This window comes from Protomyctophum parallelum (assembly GCF_964188405.1).
Source record: "Protomyctophum parallelum genome assembly, chromosome: 11".
NCBI lineage: Eukaryota > Metazoa > Chordata > Actinopteri > Myctophiformes > Myctophidae > Protomyctophum > Protomyctophum parallelum.
This window is the reverse complement of record NC_139707.1, coordinates 3,612,575-3,635,200: the sequence shown is the minus strand read 5'-3', so window position 1 is coordinate 3,635,200 and position 22,626 is coordinate 3,612,575. Positions and strand designations below refer to the sequence as shown.

General features: G+C 40.5%; 2 protein-coding genes across 3 annotated transcripts in view; both read left to right on the top strand.

Annotated features, from left to right (window-relative positions):
* tfpia (tissue factor pathway inhibitor a) overlaps positions 1-9,970 on the top strand; it is a 155,395-nt gene extending 145,425 nt beyond the window's left edge. For both annotated transcript variants that reach the window (XM_083776503.1, XM_083776502.1), the window contains 5 exons: positions 325-501; positions 2,565-2,636; positions 5,050-5,100; positions 7,871-8,056; positions 8,556-9,970. In XM_083776503.1, coding sequence (XP_083632629.1) covers positions 325-501; positions 2,565-2,636; positions 5,050-5,100; positions 7,871-8,056; positions 8,556-8,620 — 551 coding nt within the window. In that variant the 3' untranslated portion in view covers positions 8,621-9,970. The remainder of the gene's footprint in view (positions 1-324; positions 502-2,564; positions 2,637-5,049; positions 5,101-7,870; positions 8,057-8,555) is intronic.
* Positions 9,971-11,488: 1,518 nt separating this feature from the next.
* Positions 11,489-22,626, top strand: part of calcrla (calcitonin receptor-like a) — a 65,675-nt gene continuing 54,537 nt past the window's right edge. Inside the window, exon 1 of the mRNA XM_083776501.1 lies at positions 11,489-11,799. The gene's annotated coding sequence lies outside the window, so the exon portion shown is untranslated. The remainder of the gene's footprint in view (positions 11,800-22,626) is intronic.

Sequence of the window (22,626 nt, the reverse complement as noted above, 5' to 3'; positions counted from 1 at the left end):
TCTATGACATTCATGTCTATGACATGAATGTCATAGATATGACATTCATGTCTATGACATGAATGTCATATCTAAGCTAGTTCTTATTTATTTATTTATTTATTTATTTATTTATTTATTTATTTATTTATTTATTTATTTATTTATTTATTTATTTATTTATTTATTTATTTATTTATTTATTTATTTATTTATTTATTTATTTATTTATTTATTTATTTATTTATTTATTTATTTATTTATTTGTTTGTTTTAGTTTTTTCCTATAATTTACTCTCATGCTTACTCTCTGTCACTCTTTCTGTCTCTCTCTCCCTCACCCAGCTGAAAAAAGCCCCTGTCATTTGGAAGAAGCCCCTGGCCTCTGTCGTGGACTGGTGACGCGCTATTTCTATGACGGCAAGAGTCAGGAGTGCAAACATTTCTTTTATGGTGGCTGCTTTGGCAACGCCAATAACTTCAAGAGCATGGTGGCGTGCCAGGCAAAATGCCAGAACCAAGGTATGGCGACTGAACTACTGTGGTCATGTCTGAGCCTGCAGGCAATTATTAAGACAGCTGTGTCACTACCATAGACTGTAAAAAATATGGACAAAGCGTTCCACGGGTCTAACATGAACGTAAAATGAAGCCTGTAATAATATGCTAATTCCTGATGTAAGTCGCCATCTTTCTAGATCCGTTTGGTACCAGCTGGCCATTGGCTGGCTCCGTTTTGGACCAGCTGGTCATTGGCTGCCCAGACAACGAGGCGGGACTTCCCCCCTTCTTCTCCGTTGGTTTTTATTTTGACTCGAGTGGGAGGGGAATCCCGATCATAGACTGTAACGGTAGCCACGCCCCTCAGAACATAGGCGGCTTTATGGTCATTCTTTTAATTAATGGGACCATAATTTTCCAAAAAGAATATTATGACATTAGAAATGAGACTTTAAACTAGTAACTGGAAGAAGAAAGTATTCATGACCATGTTTATTAAGGTAATACAGTCTAGGTGAAGTTGGGCCAAAATACATGGGCCTCTATGGAGCTATGGGGCTTTTTGGGTGCAGTCCAGCGCCACAACAGGCCATTATTATGAACTACCGATTTCAAATGAGGCTTCACGAAATATCTGGCTGACTGCCCCCCTGGTCACTACCACCCCAGAACATATCTCGAATATAATATAATGTTATGTAATAACTAGAGACATAAAAAAAAAGAAACGTCCTTGTATTCCACTCAACACAACCATTATGGAGGTTATAGGGTAAGCTCACGTGCTGCATCCACACGGGCAGATGCAAAGATACAGTCTACCATTCATTGTCAATGGAAGCCAGCGACATGAAGATACAAGGATGCATCCGACATTTGTAGCTGCTGCAAAAGATAGAAAGCTAAAAAAAAAGAAAAAAACAGAAACAATATTAATTGTTGTTCTGTATTTACATGTATAAAGACTATTTAATGGCCTTAATTTATATAGTGCTGCACTTACACAGAGCAATTGGCTCCTTCATTAAATTCCCATTCAGAAATGTGGCATATTCAAAATAGCGCTATACCTTGGAAAATTAACATTTTGATAGATTTTTGCAGACCATGAAATCACATTCCACCTTGATTTAGCATTTAAATAGTTTTGGAGAACAGTAGCAGAAGTGCATTTAATTATGCTAGACTCTGGCTCCATTTGGGAGACTTAGATATTGGATTTGTCAAAGACATTAACGAGCAAGTTGTTCTACTGTGACAGATTCCAGCCGACAGTCTTATGTTATATTGAAATCAATGTAGACAAGTGTGGAGGGTAATTTCAAATGAATGCTTCTGTCAGTTTTTATTAGCAACCTTAAACTATGCCCCTTGGGAACACTGGACTTAATCCTCTTTTCTTACAGTGCCAAAGCTATCGAAATAAAAGTTAGTATACTCTACTCATGTTCATACAACTGTAAACACTTAAACATTCAATTAAAATTGATCATAGCAGTGTTTAGGGTTAGGCCTTGTTCACGCACATTTAATTGGATGTATTCTAACCATAGGTCAACTTAAAAGGCCCAGCTACAAACTCACATTTCAAATGGATATGTTACACTTACTATGTTATTATACTATACTGCAACAATGCTTTCCAAGCACTACTTTTCACTAACACCAGTGTAGCAGAGTAGCTCACAGCCTCAACCTGATGACCTAAAAGTCTAATATTTCCCCAGAGTCATAGGGCAATTGCCTTTGGCTTAGTCGTTAAGATGTTGGACTTTCACGTGGGAGTCCCCGGATTGGGTTTCCCCGTGGGAGGAGGTCAAAAGGGGGTTGAGTGTAGCAGAGTGGCTCACAACCTCAGCCTGATGGTCTAAGAGTCTAAAATTATCCCAGAGTCATTGGAAATTCCCTTTGGATTAGACGGGAGACCTGGGTTTGATTCCCGGGTGTTACACCAGCAGAATGGAAAGACTAGAAGCATGACAGCCGAGCTCTGAAGATGACACACAACTAGGATAATGGTGCACTCAATCGAACCTTCCTCTGAAGGACATAACTTAATATGTATTGTCATCCTTTGAGTGCAGGAGCCACCACCCCGGCAACAAGAGTTGACAGTGTGCAACCAACGAATGAATCCAGTATACAGCCTCTCACTGGTAAGAATAACACACAGCTCCATTGCTATTTGTCACTGCCTGCATGGACCCAGACAGTAGTGTCAAGAAAGTGCCTAGACCAGGCGTCTCTTCCAGGTTTTTAAACAGCTGGTGGAGGCTACAACTTGTAGCGTCGCCAAATAAACTGAAACGCTTTGTCAACGCAAGTTGAAGCCTCGCACTAGCATCATTTCCATCCACCAGCTGTTTAAAAACCCAGAAGAGACGCACACTTGCTCTATAGGCGCTTTCTTGACACCTCTTGACGCTACTGTCTGGATGTACAGTACCCTGTGCGTGCGTGCGTGCGTGCGTGCGTGCGTGCGTGCGTGCGTGTGTGCGTGCGTGCGTGCGTGCCCCAAAGCGATGCATTGTGAGGGCTGAAGTGGTTAGTGTATGTTTAATCAAAATCTACAAAGTAACTTGTAACTAAACTTTTCAAATAAATGTAGTGGAGTAAAAGTACAATATTTGCCTCTGAGACGTGGTGGAGTTGAGTAGAAGTAAAAGTACTGAAACAAGAATGACACTCGAGTCATACAGTAACTGACAGATGCAACAAGCATTGCTGCTTGGCCATGTCCATCTCTTTTCCCCTAGCATTGCTGCTTGGCCATGTCCATCTCTTTTCCCCTAGCATTGCTGCTTGGCCATGTCCATCTCTTTTCCCCTAGCATTGCTGCTTGGCCATGTCCATCTCTTTTCCCCTAGCATTGCTGCTTGGCCATGTCCATCTCTTTTCCCCTAGCATTGCTGCTTGGCCATGTCCATCTCTTTTCCCCTAGCATTGCTGCTTGGCCATGTCCATCTCTTTTCCCCTAGCATTGCTGCTTGGCCATGTCCATCTCTTTTCCCCTAGCATTGCTGCTTGGCCATGTCCATCTCTTTTCCCCTAGCATTGCTGCTTGGCCATGTCCATCTCTTTTCCCCTAGCATTGCTGCTTGGCCATGTCCATCTCTTTTCCCCTAGCATTGCTGCTTGGCCATGTCCATCTCTTTTCCCCTTTTTCACTTGTATGTTTCTCTGTCACAACCTCCCAGCCGTTCGTTTCAGACGTTCTTCTGTTGGTTCAATCATTGTGTTTTGCTATAGCTTTCCTGTAGCTCCAGTTAACGCATAACACGCTGTAGCCACTCGCTCCGCATTGCAGCGTTCAGAGTATGGGGTTTTACTCCCATTGGCTTAGGAGGCAGACTAGCTAGGTCACTAGTAAGGTCGCTAAGATGCAGCCAATCATGACTAGGTCGTGTTCAGAGTAGTTTTTATGGTTGCTACAAGCCCCAATAGTGATTGTAAGCCAGGTTAGCACCTGGCAAAAAAACCCCTCAAAATTAAACTTAAGTAAATGTACTTAGTTACTTTACAGTACACCACTGCTAACACTAACAGTGTCTAACCTTAACTACTGTAATTCATTGGGCACCAAACCCAAGGTGTGACTATACTCGACTAAAACGTATCAGTGGATTCATAAATAAAAGATAAAGATGAATAATTTACTGATTAACAATAACAACACAAACTATGGTAGAAGAAAGTACGCAAACAAACAAGCAATACATAACATAACATTTGTTTGCCGTGACAGTATTATGCCTGATAGTTCAATATCCATACAATGTGCAATCTATATCTCCAGATAAAAGCATTGCCATTTTCACAACACCTCTGAAAATGATTGATAACTTAACTAGAAAAAGTGCCCTTCTGGGCACAGGTCTCCACCAGGAGGATAGGAATGTTTAGGAGTAATATAAACATGTTTTTTGTTTGTTTGTTCCAATCTTTGGCAATCAGGATGGAATATGGGAAATGGTGCAGATCCGTGTTGATCGCACGCATGCACAATCCACCTGTGGTGGCGCTATAACAGGCCAATGTGAAATGGGTGGGCTATATTCCTCAGCCTAGTAGGAAAGTGCGTGAAAGATTTCACGTCAAATTGCACGCTGCGTTCATGTTTGGAGGCTTTTTGTTCAAAACAGGCCAAGCCTGCAAAATTTGAAAGGCAATGTTAGCCAATTAGGATGGAATATGAAATATCAGACACATCCGTCTTGAGCACATGACTATGGAGATACTGTGTAACGATTTGCGGGATTTTTGGACAAAATCTGTAGGTGTACTGTGCAAAAACTTGTTTTGCACAAAGCGGCCTCCTGGTGGCGCTATAACAGGCCGTTCTGGAAAGTTTGGGGCAGAGGTTCATCGTTGGCATCCAGGGAGTGTGTGTGCAAAATTTGCCATCGACCGGGTTAACGGTGGCCGAGATTAGCTTGTCACGGACACACGGACACACGGACGGACGGACGGACGGACGGACGGACACACGGACGGACGGAGTGCAAAACATACTCTCTCCCCATGCCTTCGGCCTGGTGGAGACAATAATGTTGTTTACTTGTTTTTCAGAGGTCATTGCCTTGAGCCAACCACAGGTGCATCTCCACAAGTCTCAGCCAGGTGAGAACACTGATTATGCGTTTAGATTGTAGCCTGTGATGGAAAAACAATGTATCTATCAAAGACAACTCCAAAGATGATTGTGTATTCAGTGACGTTTGTTGCTCGGATTTATTACTGCGTGTGTTGTTCGAATGCCCCTGCACCCCTGTCAAGAATAGCTAATATCATCAAAATAAAGCAAAAATAAAAAAATTCACTCATCTCTCAACAAAACAAATAAATAAAAAACAGTCCTTTAAGTATTGTATTTGAATCACAATGGAATTAGTCAGCTGGTCCTCAAAGTAACTGAAGCCAATGCAGCTACTTTGCTAAGTCGTGGTGGCAGGGTGTTTTAACATAACCAGTCACTGTGCAGCCAGGCCCCTCTGCTAGACAGCTCACCAAATTGCCTTGTGCAGTGTAGTCAGAGGGCATAAACAGGACTGTCAGTGTCTCCTCCCCAAGGTCTATTTGACATTTTCCACACCTACTAATTTTGTGTGTTTCAGTCGTGGGGGCTCATAGATCACTGCTTGGCATTAAGGTCCTTTCATGCTGGAACAGATGGGCCCGTCCAGAGGGTGCTAATTTAATCTCTCTCAGCTCATTGAGTCAGTTATGATTTGTTAAAATTCAATTTCAGCACTGTCAGGCACAGGCGGGCCAGTGAAAGGGGGGATTCTGTGATATCAGACCTGTGTTTGTTCTCATCCGTGTTTGTTTTTTGTTTTCATTCTGTAATGAGGTGCTTTTAACAAAACTACTAATATCATAAAGGCTCTACAGAATGAACCCTTTAGGGAAAGCACTGAATAATAGAAGAAAACACTTTTGTTGAAGTCAGAAGAACATCTGGAGACGGGAGAACTTTGGGTTGGGTCGCATAATAATTATTCTGTTTGTACTTTCTTTCTTTCTTTCTTTCTTTCTTTCTTTCTTTCTTTCTTTCTTTCTTTCTTTCTTTCTTTCTAGTATTATCAAATTATCTTTGTGTTGTTCGTCTATGTGCCCCAGATAGATTCAGCTTCTATTTATCTATCTATGCAGATATGAGAGTATACAGAAAGGAAGCTAATTGGAGAGGGGGAATAATACTAATACATGTTATCAAACCTTGAAATTACTGTATGTGGTTGATAGACTATCCAGCAGTTTGCAACTCTACCAGCATGCCCTTTTATTTATGCAAAGTCCACATATAGCAATATCCACAATGAAGAAGACAAGACACATGAATATTACTCTAGTAGAAAACTCTCTGCTCAGCTAAACACTGACATCTTGTGGATGATGTGTGTATCGAGTGGAGAATTTAGATGAGACATTTTAGATGAGATCACTGACTTTGGCCCAATTCCAATCGCCTCCCTCAAGCCCTGAGACCTGAACCCTCAGTGACTTCAGTGACGTCAGCTGGAAGTGCTTGAGGGTGAGAGGCTGCAAGGGCTCCAAATTCTTGTGAAAGGAATGGGACAGCACTTTGAAGATGAGTCCGCCATTCACGACAGCCGAGGCTTTTTTATGTCTACCGTATTTGAAGAGTAACTTTCGTAGTTACAAAACAAAACCACATAGAGCTTAGTTCAACAAAAATAAAATCAATATAGGCATCAGCAGATTTTAGCATGAGATAACCAATAATACAGAAATCTGCAATTATACCCATGATCTGTATATGTTCGGTATAAGTAGGCCTTTATGTAGGCCTATATGTTTTCATGTCCATCTCTGCTTGGCCTATTACTACGTCTATGTCTATTTTAGAATTTAAGCTGATCGTTTTATTATTAGTTTTATAAATACACATTCCTGTGTGATAGGGGTTGTAATATTAGTCATTAAGAATTGCATTTCCATATTATTTTACGTTGCTCATTATTCATTTCTCATCATGTTTCCCTTTATTATTATTATTATTATTAAATATATATCCTATCCTTCCATTCCCCATCCCATTGAGAACAGTGAGGAAGCACAACTGTTTGTTGACATTCTAACCACGATTCATAACTAATTTGCATAATTAATGATTGACGCTATGAACTGTGGGTAATTCCTAACCCACATACAGCCTGGGCACACTTGAACTTCCATGCGCGGACAGAAGAAGCTGTCTTTTACGTCATTTCCGGCTTTTTAGACAGCTGGTGGATGGAAATGAAGCTCCACCCACACGGCAGAATGCCGCTGGGGCAAGTTTTTCCTGGAATCTGGCTGACGCGATCTGCCGCGTGGGTGGAGCTTCATTTCCATCCACCAGCTGTCTAAAAAAACGGAAATGACGCAAAACACAGCTTCTTCTGTCCGCGCATGGAATCTAAAGTGTGCTCAGACCCATAAAGGGACAGCCCTCAAGCCCTCACAGACTTCACATGAAGTCAGTGAGGGCTCATTGAGTCAGCAAGAGAGCGGATTGGAATTGATTCTTTGACTGATCATCTAAAAAATAATAGGGCATATAACAAAATACTACCTACTACTGATTTTAATAATCTATATATCTCAATAGATTAGATCCATACATTAAAATGCACGTGGAATTTTGTAATTTAATATTGTTTAATTTAACCCTTAAGCTCTACTTTAGTTTATGACAATCTTAAAATGTGTCACGTTGTGACTCTTGAGTTTGTACAATAGCCATTTTTTATATTAAAAAAGAAAGAAAAATAATCCTGTCCAAAACATGGACACCAGGGTTAATGTAGCCTACAACATTTTCAACATATTCATTCCTCAAAAACGATCTTGATATGAATCCAACATGGTTTTGTGTTTTGAACAGACTTCAGTCCTCCGGGGATCTGTATCGCTCCAGTGGACAGGGGAACATGTGACGGGGCAGAGAGGCGGTTTGCCTACAACCCCAAGACGGACAGGTGTCACGTGTTCCGCTACAGCGGCTGTGGAGGAAACGCCAACAACTTTTCCCACAAGAGACACTGCATGAAGACATGCATGAACATCAGAAGTAAGGTTATTTAGACACATGCAGTACAGTAACACAACTAAGACGCGCAAACGCGGGAAGCGAACGCAGCTCGTAAATTGCTTTTTTACTGTGTGTGTGTGTGTGTGTGTGTGTGTGTGTGTGTGTGTGTGTGTGTGTGGTTGTTTGTGTGTGTGTGTGTGTGCTACAGCTGCGCCCTCTGGTGGCGGGCGGGTGGTGTCACAGCGGGACAGACAGACAGACACACACACACAGACACACAGACATGATCTGCAGGGTCTCATAGTTAGTGCTCATTGCGTTCGCAACCACCAGCAGCTTTCATTGTCTACACCAGGCATAAGGCCTGGGGGAGAGCATGTTTTGCACCAGTGGTGGAAAACATAGTCAATTGTTTTACTTAAGTAAAAGTATCACTACTGCAATGTAGAACTACTACTTAAAGTACCAAAAGTAAAAAGTACTCATTGTGCAGAATGTCCCATTTCAAGTTTTCAAATGTGTTGTTTGTTTTGTACAGGCGGGGCTAAGATGATCCGAATAAGGAAGAAAAACCTCAATAACATCTCGTTTCGCGCCATCTGAACACATTTCAATAAAGCATACTCTACTTTGGACTCACCTTTATTTATGTTTGTATTTCCTTTTTTATTTCACTCTATTGTTTTATTTTGTAGTGCTAAAATGTCAGATCTATTCATGTTTTGCTTGGTAATGACCACTTTCGGTGCATATATGTATTTTTCTCCATATTGATATATTGTTTTGTACTGCTAAGATATATTAAATAAACAATAAACATGTAATTCTATATATCCATATTGTCCTCAGCAGTGATCAGAAGCAATATATATATATTTGGCAGCTTTGTTTCAACTGTTGTTTATTTTTTTTCTAGTTTTTTTTCGCCACATTTTTTTACAATATCAAAAAGATGTATTGATGCATGTTGTTCTGACAAAAAACTATTTGTTTTGCTGATATGCGTTCTGTATAGCACTTACTATGACAATATACAAACAATATGAATGCAGGTGTTGCTTTGCATGTGTTTATAGCCCAAATCTGCATATCTGACACCCATAATATCAGTGGTGGAAAAAGTACTCAATTGTTTTACTTAAGTAAAAGTACCAGTACTGCAATTTAGAACTACTATTCATATTGCAGAATGTCCCATTTCACAAGTTCCAAATGTGTAGAAAATCAATTGAAAACAGACGATCTACAAGCTCTCAATGTGTTGCGTTGCGACGCAATGTGAGCTTGTAGATCGGCTATTTTCAAATGGCTGAAATGTATAGGGTTGAAGTGGTTAATTTACAAAAAGTTACTTAAGTAAAAGTACTTAGTTACTTTCCACCACTGCCTTATACACACTACAGATAGGGATTTCTCCCCATTCTCCTCAGCAATGGTTCCAATATTTTTAATCAGTGTGAATAGCTACTTAAGCAAATTAAACTGCTGCACTGTCTTTATTCCAATAGTGTCCATTACATTCCAGGGGTGTCTTTATTGATTAATGTACAGCATGTGCTTGAACATGCTGTACATTAATCAATAGGCTTTGCTCTCACAAAATGAGCTGTTGCTCCGTTAGCCTAGTGTACACAGTCCATATGTGTTTATTTGTCTGAAATGGAGTAGGCCTACATTGGATGAGACGGTAATAAATCACCACTGAGAGCTTAAGCTTAATTTATTCTCCACCGTAGCCTACTTATTATTATTATTATTATTAGTATTATTATGTAGTGACATAATGTGGTTAGCTTGTAGGCCTACATCAGTTTTTTTTGCCAAGTAACGTCATAGATACTAGTATGGCAGAAGCATCAGTAGCCTGTGTGTAGGCTACTGTAGTTGTCAATATAGAACAGGAGAGTGCAGTGTAGTATGGCAGAAGCATCAGTAGCCTGTGTGTACTGTAGTTGTCAATATAGAACAGGAGAGTGCAGTGTAGTATGGCAGAAGCATCAGTAGCCTGTGTGTACTGTAGTTGTCAATATAGAACAGGAGAGTGCAGTGTAGTATGGCAGAAGCATCAGTAGCCTGTGTGTACTGTAGTTGTCAATATAGAACAGGAGAGTGCAGTGTAGTATGGCAGAAGCATCAGTAGCCTGTGTGTACTGTAGTTGTCAATATAGAACAGGAGAGTGCAGTGTAGTATGGCAGAAGCATCAGTAGCCTGTGTGTAGGCTACTGTAGTTGTCAATATAGAACAGGAGAGTGCAGTGTAGTATGGCAGAAGCATCAGTAGCCTGTGTGTACTGTAGTTGTCAATATAGAACAGGAGAGTGCAGTGTAGTATGGCAGAAGCATCAGTAGCCTGTGTGTTCTGTAGTTGTCAATATAGAACAGGAGAGTGCAGTGTAGTATGGCAGAAGCATCAGTAGCCTGTGTGTTCTGTAGTTGTCAATATAGAACAGGAGAGTGCAGTGTAGTATGGCAGAAGCATCAGTAGCCTGTGTGTTCTGTAGTTGTCAATATAGAACAGGAGAGTGCAGTGTAGTATGGCAGAAGCATCAGTAGCCTGTGTGTTCTGTAGTTGTCAATATAGAACAGGAGAGTGCAGTGTAGTATGGCAGAAGCATCAGTAGCCTGTGTGTTCTGTAGTTGTCAATATAGAACAGGAGAGTGCAGTGTAGTATGGCAGAAGCATCAGTAGCCTGTGTGTTCTGTAGTTGTCAATATAGAACAGGAGAGTGCAGTGTAGTATGGCAGAAGCATCAGTAGCCTGTGTGTTCTGTAGTTGTCAATATAGAACAGGAGAGTGCAGTGTAGTATGGCAGAAGCATCAGTAGCCTGTGTGTTCTGTAGTTGTCAATATAGAACAGGAGAGTGCAGTGTAGTATGGCAGAAGCATCAGTAGCCTGTGTGTTCTGTAGTTGTCAATATAGAACAGGAGAGTGCAGTGTTGTATAAACGGACAAGAAACATCTTGCTTAACCGTCTGTATAGTCCTGATACTCGCTATCCTTCCTGATAAACCGGCTGGCTGTAATAAATTGGACTGAAGCTTATATGTATATCATTTGTATATCATGTAAAATGTATGAAACAATATTGTCATTTTAATTTCATATCAAGTTTGCTAATAAATTGTAACAATTTGCAATGTGTCATTTGTCATCACTGTAAATTACACTTTGCTAGTTTGCTTTATACAACATAATGCTAATTATGCATTTATTGTGTTATTGTATTATCAATTAACGAAATCACACAAACTAATCAATCACTAGCCAATCACAAGGCGGCAACCAACTACTAGCCAATGAGTGCGTGCGTCCGTGCGTGTGTGCGTGTGTGTCGCGTCCATGATCGTGTCAGAGCCTGGCTTTGGTGTGTGTGTGTGTGTTCCTCCTGGCAATGGGATGTGTAGTGTACCACCTGACAGTGTGTTCAGCGTTGAACTGTGTTCATTGAGCGCAGCGCTGCCGTGGGACACAGTACACACACCGCCACAAGCTCTGAGGAGGGACAGAGGGACACAGTACACACACCGCCACAGACAGGACACATTCACAGACTCACTGCTCTGAGGAGGGACAGACAGAGGGACACATCCACAGACTCACTGCTCTGAGGAGGGACAGACAGAGGGACACATCCACAGACTCACTGCTCTGAGGAGGGACAGACAGAGGGACACATTCACAGACTCACTGACCGGAGGAGACAAGCACGTTCATGATTGCTGTGACATTAATTGTCATCGCTTCTTTCCGTGCACTATAACTTGGATTATACACTCTCAGGTAAGATGAAGAAGTGTGAGGCGGATTCTGTTTGGCAATCCGCGCTGTGTGTGTGCATGTGTGTGTGTGTGTGTGTGTGTGTGTGTGTGTGTGTGTGTGTGTGTGAGAGAGAGACAGAGTGTGTCTGTCAGTGTCTGTCTCACATGATCACATCATCTCAGATAGATAGTTATAAAGCAAGTTGCGCCGCCTGCACAGCAGTTTAAAATGTCGAATAGAAATAAACGATGGATTTTGTATAGATAGAGCCTCGCCCCCCAGCTGTGCTGTGAAATGAATTGAATATGAATGGCACGAACTGCGGGCGCGTGGACCAATTTGCATGATAGGCCGTACGGTGTAGCCTACTGTATTCTTACTAGGCTATATTGCTACAACACATATTTGAGTGTGCAATTATAATATAACCTATTCATTTAATTGTGTTACAAATGAGGGAGTAGTACGGTCAAAAATGCATTTCAGTCCCTTGGGGCATGACCATTCTGGGTCAGAGGAATACATGTACAATGTGCAGGTATTATGAGTCATAATACCTGCACTGTACATTGTACATGTATTATGTATCATGTAAAGCAATGTGTCATAATTTATGACACATTGCTTTGGATTTGATATAAATGTACAGTGACAGTCTTCGCTTGTGACTGAATGGGCCTGGCTGCCTGCAGGCTTTAGCCTACATGTATTCAGGACCCTCCATAAAGCTTTTCTGAAATTTGGATGAGTTTTATGTAGGGTCCCTGCTCATAACTATATTTTCGTATGGGAATTCTGGAACGCGGACATAAATATTCTCTCTAAGATCATATCTGCGGCGTTTGACGGCCTTTTTTAGTTTAAGTTATTCTGAATTCGTGAACTATAAGTACCTATACAAACCGCTGCGAATATCTCCTGTGGCGCGGAAGCCGTTAAGTATTTTTAATCTTTGTTTGACCGATTTGGTCGCTTTATTTCTTCTTGTTTGTTTACCGTTTATTGTACCACCTCCCGGTGTGCGGTTGGCTTGTGCGGCTATGTCCCTGCCTCTGATCTGCTGTGTCATAGCTATAGCGCCACTAGCTAGCCAGATAGGCGGTACAATGAGGTGTCAATAAACAAGGAAGGAAGAGAAGAATCAAAGCGACCAAATCGGTCAAACAAAGATTAAAAATACTTAACGGCTTCCGCGCCACAGGAGATATTCGCAGCGGCATGTATGGGTACTTATACTTCACATATTCAGAAGCCCTCACACGAAAAAAGTCGTCAAAGAGCGCAGACAGGCCGTAAACACGTTGTTTATGTTTTATGTATGTCCGCGTACCAGGTGGCAGGATACTGCTGCAACAGGACCCAATGGTCTGTGTCAGAAACTTCAGTTCCATTGGGTTCTGCTTGGAGGACTAGCCTACATGCAGAGTGGATCTCTTGCAGTAATGCCTGGCTGTGCCACATTGCCAAACACCTTATTGAAGGTAAACAGGGCCCACTACAATATATCTTAATTATAAATTATATACCTGCGTAATTTTATCAACATTTCGCTACTCAAAGTTTAATAGTAAATGTGCATGCATGATGTGCATCATTTAGGCGCATTGACTCATTCACAGCACCGTGGGTTGAGATAATTGCGAACGCAGTGAGCCACTTACTATGAGACCCTGCTGCTCATGTCTGTGTCTGTCCCGCTGTGACACCACCCGCCCGCCACCAGAGGGCGCAGCTGTAGCACACACACACACACACACACACACACACAGGGCGCAGCTGTAGCACACACACACACACACACACACACACACACACACACACACACACACACACACAACCACACACACACGAGCTGCGTTTGCTTCCCGCGTTTGCGCGTCTTACTTGTTAATTATGTCAGACACTGTACTGGCTTCATCATGTTCATAGTAGATGAACTCACTTACTGTCTAGCTAGCACATATTAACTCTATATAATGCATGGAGTTGTTCAGCCTTAATTGTAACCAATTAATGTTGTTTTAAGTATTCTGCGTGCAGGTTATGTAAGAACTGAGCAGCATGATGGAAGTTATGGGCTGAATATAGAGGAGAGGAGATGATGATGAAATTAAGTTAATAATGATGACAGATCTACTGGCTTAATCATGAAAGTTAGTGGGAGAGTCAGTGTATAGTTAGAGGCAACTCTTAAAGCAAAATAAAGTGACAAGTGTCCATCTCAAAACCATATAGGAGGGAAAAACATCCAATAGAGATAGGGGGGTATGATGAACATAATGCCTGCTGTGTGAAGAAGTTCGTTTTTGTCTTTATTGTCCCGGGATGCAGGACTCCCCCACATAGTTATTATAGTTATTATAGTCATAGTTATATTATAGTTATTGTCCCGGGATGCAGGACTCCCCCACATAGTTATTATAGTCATATTTATATTATAGTTATTGTCCCAGGATGCAGGACTCCCCCACATAGTTATTATAGTTATTATAGTCATAGTTATATTATAGTTATTGTCCCAGGATGCAGGACTCCCCCACATAGTTATTATAGTCATATTTATATTATAGTTATTGTCCCAGGATGCAGGACTCCCCCACATAGTTATTATAGTTATTATAGTCATATTTATATTATAGTTATTGTCCCGGGATGCAGGACTCCCCCACATAGTTATTATAGTCATATTTATATTATAGTTATTGTCCCAGGATGCAGGACTCCCCCACATAGTTATTATAGTTATTATAGTCATAGTTATATTATAGTTATTGTCCCAGGATGCAGGACTCCCCCACATAGTTATTATAGTCATAGTTATATTATAGTTATTGTCCCAGGATGCAGGACTCCCCCACATAGTTATTATAGTCATATTTATATTATAGTTATTGTCCCAGGATGCAGGACTCCCCCACATAGTTATTATAGTTATTATAGTCATAGTTATATTATAGTTATTGTCCCAGGATGCAGGACTCCCCCACATAGTTATTATAGTCATATTTATATTATAGTTATTGTCCCAGGATGCAGGACTCCCCCACATAGTTATTATAGTCATAGTTATATTATAGTTATTGTCCCAGGATGCAGGACTCCCCCACATAGTTATTATAGTCATAGTTATATTATAGTTATTGTCCCAGGATGCAGGACTCCCCCACATAGTTATTATAGTTATTATAGTCATAGTTATATTATAGTTATTGTCCCAGGATGCAGGACTCCCCCACATAGTTATTATAGTTATTATAGTCATAGTTATATTATAGTTATTGTCCCAGGATGCAGGACTCCCCCACATAGTTATTATAGTCATAGTTATATTATAGTTATTGTCCCAGGATGCAGGACTCCCCCACATAGTTATTATAGTTATTATAGTCATAGTTATATTATAGTTATTGTCCCAGGATGCAGGACTCCCCCACATAGTTATTATAGTTATTATAGTCATAGTTATATTATAGTTATTGTCCCAGGATGCAGGACTCCCCCACATAGTTATTATAGTTATTATAGTCATAGTTATATTATAGTTATTGTCCCAGGATGCAGGACTCCCCCACATAGTTATTATAGTCATAGTTATATTATAGTTATTGTCCCGGGATGCAGGACTCCCCCACATAGTTATTATAGTCATAGTTATATTATAGTTATTGTCCCAGGATGCAGGACTCCCCCACATAGTTATTATAGTCATAGTTATATTATAGTTATTGTCCCAGGATGCAGGACTCCCCCACATAGTTATTATAGTCATAGTTATATTATAGTTATTGTCCCAGGATGCAGGACTCCCCCACATAGTTATTATAGTCATAGTTATATTATAGTTATTGTCCCAGGATGCAGGACTCCCCCACATAGTTATTATAGTCATAGTTATATTATAGTTATTGTCCCGGGATGCAGGACTCCCCCACATAGTTATTATAGTTATTATAGTCATAGTTATATTATAGTTATTGTCCCAGGATGCAGGACTCCCCCACATAGTTATTATAGTCATAGTTATATTATAGTTATTGTCCCAGGATGCAGGACTCCCCCACATAGTTATTATAGTCATAGTTATATTATAGTTATTGTCCCGGGATGCAGGACTCCCCCACATAGTTATTATAGTCATATTTATATTATAGTTATTGTCCCAGGATGCAGGACTCCCCCACATAGTTATTATAGTCATAGTTATATTATAGTTATTGTCCCAGGATGCAGGACTCCCCCACATAGTTATTATAGTCATAGTTATATTATAGTTATTGTCCCAGGATGCAGGACTCCCCCACATAGTTATTATAGTCATAGTTATATTATAGTTATTGTCCCAGGATGCAGGACTCCCCCACATAGTTATTATAGTCATAGTTATATTATAGTTATTGTCCCAGGATGCAGGACTCCCCCACATAGTTATTATAGTCATAGTTATATTATAGTTATTGTCCCAGGATGCAGGACTCCCCCACATAGTTATTATAGTCATAGTTATATTATAGTTATTGTCCCAGGATGCAGGACTCCCCCACATAGTTATTATAGTCATAGTTATATTATAGTTATTGTCCCGGGATGCAGGACTCCCCCACATAGTTATTATAGTCATATTTATATTATAGTTATTCTCCCGGGATGCAGGACTCCCCCACATAGTTATTATAGTCATAGTTATATTATAGTTATTGTCCCGGGATGCAGGACTCCCCCACATAGTTATTATAGTCATAGTTATATTATAGTTATTGTCCCGGGATGCAGGACTCCCCCACATAGTTATTATAGTCATAGTTATATTATAGTTATTGTCCCAGGATGCAGGACTCCCCCACATAGTTATTATAGTCATAGTTATATTATAGTTATTGTCCCGGGATGCAGGACTCCCCCACATAGTTATTATAGTTATTATAGTCATAGTTATATTATAGTTATTGTCCCAGGATGCAGGACTCCCCCACATAGTTATTATAGTCATAGTTATATTATAGTTATTGTCCCAGGATGCAGGACTCCCCCACATAGTTATTATAGTCATAGTTATATTATAGTTATTGTCCCGGGATGCAGGACTCCCCCACATAGTTATTATAGTCATAGTTATATTATAGTTATTGTCCCAGGATGCAGGACTCCCCCACATAGTTATTATAGTCATAGTTATATTATAGTTATTGTCCCAGGATGCAGGACTCCCCCACATAGTTATTATAGTCATATTTATATTATAGTTATTGTCCCAGGATGCAGGACTCCCCCACATAGTTATTATAGTCATAGTTATATTATAGTTATTGTCCCAGGATGCAGGACTCCCCCACATAGTTATTATAGTTATTATAGTCATAGTTATATTATAGTTATTGTCCCAGGATGCAGGACTCCCCCACATAGTTATTATAGTTATTATAGTCATAGTTATATTATAGTTATTGTCCCAGGATGCAGGACTCCCCCACATAGTTATTATAGTTATTATAGTCATAGTTATATTATAGTTATTGTCCCGGGATGCAGGACTCCCCCACATAGTTATTATAGTCATAGTTATATTATAGTTATTGTCCCGGGATGCAGGACTCCCCCACATAGTTATTATAGTTATTATAGTCATAGTTATATTATAGTTATTGTCCCAGGATGCAGGACTCCCCCACATAGTTATTATAGTCATAGTTATATTATAGTTATTGTCCCAGGATGCAGGACTCCCCCACATAGTTATTATAGTTATAGTTATATTATAGTTATTGTCCCAGGATGCAGGACTCCCCCACATAGTTATTATAGTCATAGTTATATTATAGTTATTGTCCCAGGATGCAGGACTCCCCCACATAGTTATTATAGTCATATTTATATTATAGTTATTGTCCCGGGATGCAGGACTCCCCCACATAGTTATTATAGTCATAGTTATATTATAGTTATTGTCCCAGGATGCAGGACTCCCCCACATAGTTATTATAGTCATAGTTATATTATAGTTATTGTCCCAGGATGCAGGACTCCCCCACATAGTTATTATAGTCATAGTTATATTATAGTTATTGTCCCGGGATGCAGGACTCCCCCACATAGTTATTATAGTCATAGTTATATTATAGTTATTGTCCCAGGATGCAGGACTCCCCCACATAGTTATTATAGTCATAGTTATATTATAGTTATTGTCCCAGGATGCAGGACTCCCCCACATAGTTATTATAGTCATAGTTATATTATAGTTATTGTCCCAGGATGCAGGACTCCCCCACATAGTTATTATAGTCATAGTTATATTATAGTTATTGTCCCGGGATGCAGGACTCCCCCACATAGTTATTATAGTCATAGTTATATTATAGTTATTGTCCCAGGATGCAGGACTCCCCCACATAGTTATTATAGTTATTATAGTCATAGTTATATTATAGTTATTGTCCCAGGATGCAGGACTCCCCCACATAGTTATTATAGTCATAGTTATATTATAGTTATTGTCCCAGGATGCAGGACTCCCCCACATAGTTATTATAGTCATAGTTATATTATAGTTATTGTCCCGGGATGCAGGACTCCCCCACATAGTTATTATAGTCATAGTTATATTATAGTTATTGTCCCGGGATGCAGGACTCCCCCACATAGTTATTATAGTCATAGTTATATTATAGTTATTGTCCCAGGATGCAGGACTCCCCCACATAGTTATTATAGTCATAGTTATATTATAGTTATTGTCCCAGGATGCAGGACTCCCCCACATAGTTATTATAGTCATAGTTATATTATAGTTATTGTCCCGGGATGCAGGACTCCCCCACATAGTTATTATAGTCATAGTTATATTATAGTTATTGTCCCAGGATGCAGGACTCCCCCACATAGTTATTATTGCGAACGCAGTGAGCCACTTACTATGACAGCAAGGGCTGAATGTCTGTGTGTGTGTGTCTGTGTGTCTGTCTGTCTGTCCCGCTGTTACACCACCCGCCCGCCACCAGAGGGCGCAGCTGTAGCACACACACACACACACACACACACACACACACAGGGCGCAGCTGTAGCACACACACACACACACACACACACACACACAACCACACACACACGAGCTGCGTTCGCTTCCCGCGTTTGCGCGTCTTACTTGTAGTCATAGTTATATTATAGTTATTGTCCCAGGATGCAGGACTCCCCCACATAGTTATTATAGTCATAGTTATATTATAGTTATTGTCCCGGGATGCAGGACTCCCCCACATAGTTATTATAGTCATAGTTATATTATAGTTATTGTCCCAGGATGCAGGACTCCCCCACATAGTTATTATAGTCATAGTTATATTATAGTTATTGTCCCAGGATGCAGGACTCCCCCACATAGTTATTATAGTCATAGTTATATTATAGTTATTGTCCCAGGATGCAGGACTCCCCCACATAGTTATTATAGTCATAGTTATATTATAGTTATTGTCCCGGGATGCAGGACTCCCCCACATAGTTATTATAGTCATAGTTATATTATAGTTATTGTCCCAGGATGCAGGACTCCCCCACATAGTTATTATAGTCATAGTTATATTATAGTTATTGTCCCAGGATGCAGGACTCCCCCACATAGTTATTATAGTCATAGTTATATTATAGTTATTGTCCCGGGATGCAGGACTCCCCCACATAGTTATTATAGTCATAGTTATATTATAGTTATTGTCCCAGGATGCAGGACTCCCCCACATAGTTATTATAGTCATAGTTATATTATAGTTATTGTCCCAGGATGCAGGACTCCCCCACATAGTTATTATAGTCATATTTATATTATAGTTATTGTCCCAGGATGCAGGACTCCCCCACATAGTTATTATAGTCATATTTATATTATAGTTATTGTCCCAGGATGCAGGACTCCCCCACATAGTTATTATAGTCATATTTATATTATAGTTATTGTCCCAGGATGCAGGACTCCCCCACATAGTTTGTAGTCCGACTCAGAGCATGTTGAGTAGCCAGTTGGCAATGAGGGGATAGGTAGGTATATCTACTGTGGCCGACATCCGTGGCATTAAATGCATGAGCTGGCTGATGCACTGGGAATGGCTGCCTGCATGGACAGGCATTGTGTCCAGGCAACTAGCAGAGACTCCCCGGGGGGGTCAATTCACACTTGTGTGAAGTGAGGGGCACCCACTGTGGCTGCCACAAGACGTCACATGTTTGTTTAGTGGTTGTCGCTGCAAACAAACATTATACTAAACCCCTTATCCCTAAACTTCTTTGCCTTTTTTTACTATTTTTTGTTAAAATGGCCAGTCCACAAGCTCACAACGTGTCAATGTAGATTGGCTAGTTGAACTATTCAAAAATCAAAATCAAATCAAATCAAAATAGTAAAAGTTTAGGGATAAGGTGACGAAAATGGAGCCCTATAAGTCTATATTCTTGGCCGTCACGTGACGTCATGTTTAGTGCCCTAAACAAATATTAAAAGTCTGTAGACTTGGCAACCACTCTGTTTAAAGTGCTCTAACAAACATTAAAAGTCCATATGAAGTCATTTCAATGTCCTGGCAGCATACGAATCCCTAGCATGTCTCCATGGTATATTGGTATGGTAATGTTTTTTATATTTTGAAGAGCCTGCCAGAGAAATCCTATTTTCAGAGTTGGTTCACAATAGCATTCCTGCTGTGCATCAAATTGCATTTTCTCGCAGTCAAGCAATGAAGGACAATACATTTCACACAGTGTTCTGTCAGTCTAATCAGGCGCTATGCTTGTCAGTGTTTCATTTTTAAGTGGTTGCAGTGGGAGTCGCTTTGAACTTGAAGTATTATTGTTTCTTGTCTTGGAATAATAAGTGTTTGCATGTGTGCGTGCGTGCGAGTCTTGTGTTTAGCAAAACGCTATTGAACTACAAGCTAGAGAAAAATTCTGCCAAAGCATTGGAAACAATGCATTTCACCTTGTTCATACTGTGCACAGGTTTTCTCCTCTTCCGCAGGTGCGCAGCATAGGCTGATAATGACGATGCTGCTTAATCAGTAATCACACATGACTCAGGCATAGAAAACAGAAATGCAGTGAAACGCTTCCTCCATTTAGCTCCCTATGCAAGCATAATTCCATCAGCTCTCTCTGTTTTCTTCAAATACAATGATGGGTATTGAGTAATAACCATAGAGTTATATATCTATAGAGAAGACAACCGAGTTCTCCTCCCATCCACTTGCATTAAGTTGCTCAAAAGCGCATGAGGCGGATTCACTCCTCCTTCCTGGTAGGAACAGAGTGCATTCTGGGACGGATTGCAATGGTGAGTGGCCCCAAACACATGAACGCGCTGCCGTTGAACGCGCACGAGCGTCGTCCGTCGTGAACGTGTACAATGTTAGTCAACGGACAGCGCGTTCATGTGTTTGGGGCCAGGCTGCAATACCTTCATTCGGCCACTATGTCCATTTCGCCTCAAGATTTCCTCTGGGTGCCTTCTCTATTCATATATATATACTCTAAGGTAATAACGCTAATTGTGACGGTAGGTCAGTCCGTCAGTCGGTCCGTCCGCCACGCCTCCTTATACTGTATGATTGTCAGTCCATCACTCGTCACACATCACACCACCATATATGGCCGTCAGTCCGCCTCGTAACACGCTCCATATTATGGCCGTCTCTATAAATGAAGACTTGGCCGTCAGTCCGTCACGCCCCGTGAAACGCTCCATATATGTCCGTCTCCATATATGAAGATCATGACACTGACCTCATCAAACCCTAGATAGCCACACATGGAGAAGACTGGATCATCACCTAGATCTGCATATATGGAGCCGGCCGTAGCAACTCTACTCTAAAAAATGCTAACTTCTCAATATAGGGATGTGTTTGCCCATTCATCTCCTGTCACTCATTTTAACTGATTCAGATGGTAGAGCTTTGGGTTCAGTACTGAACAAGGTGAAAGCTTGTCAGGATTTAGGATATCATATTATGCAATTATATCAAGTACTGTATATCTTGTGTATGTCCTGTTTCAGATTATGCTTACATTTCCATGAAAATGTAAGTTGAAACACAACTTCCATAAGCTTACACCAGTTTTGGCTATTAGCGGAGTAAAGATCTGCCGTAAAGGTGAGATGTTGAGACTTTGGAATAGACTTGTTAGTTGTTAGCATGCCTGACGACAGATTAACTAAAAATACTTTTCAATTTGGGCCAATGAAGTGAAATCTTTATTTTATCTTTTTATGAATAAGTCATCATTTCTTTATTTGAATGGATTATGTTCATGACATGCAGACTTAAATGTTCTTTAAATATAAGGAGAGAAGGTCTGCTGCCTTATTGTACAAACCAAATCTAAGAACATTTGCTTATTAAGAATAATGATGGTCCTGAACCTTATGTCAGAGTCAAAGATCATTTTGTGCCCGGGGACTATGCCATTGGCTTTAGAAACGGGTAGATTCATTGGTAGGCTACTTTAGAAACGGGTAGATTCATTGGTAGGCTACTCCTGAGGAGGAGACTATGACATTGGCTTTAGAAACGGGTAGATTCATTGGTAGGCTACTCCTGAGGAGGAGACTATGCCATTGGCTTTAGAAACGGGTAGATTCATTGGTAGGCTACTCCTGAGGAGGAGACTATGCCATTGGCTTTAGAAACGGGTAGATTCATTGGTAGGCTACTCCTGAGGAGGAGACTATGCCATTGGCTTTAGAAACGGGTAGATTCATTGGTAGGCTACTCCTGAGGAGGAGACTATGCCATTGGCTTTAGAAACGGGTAGATTCATTGGTAGGCTCCTCCTGAGGAGGGGACTATACCATTGGCTTTAGAAACG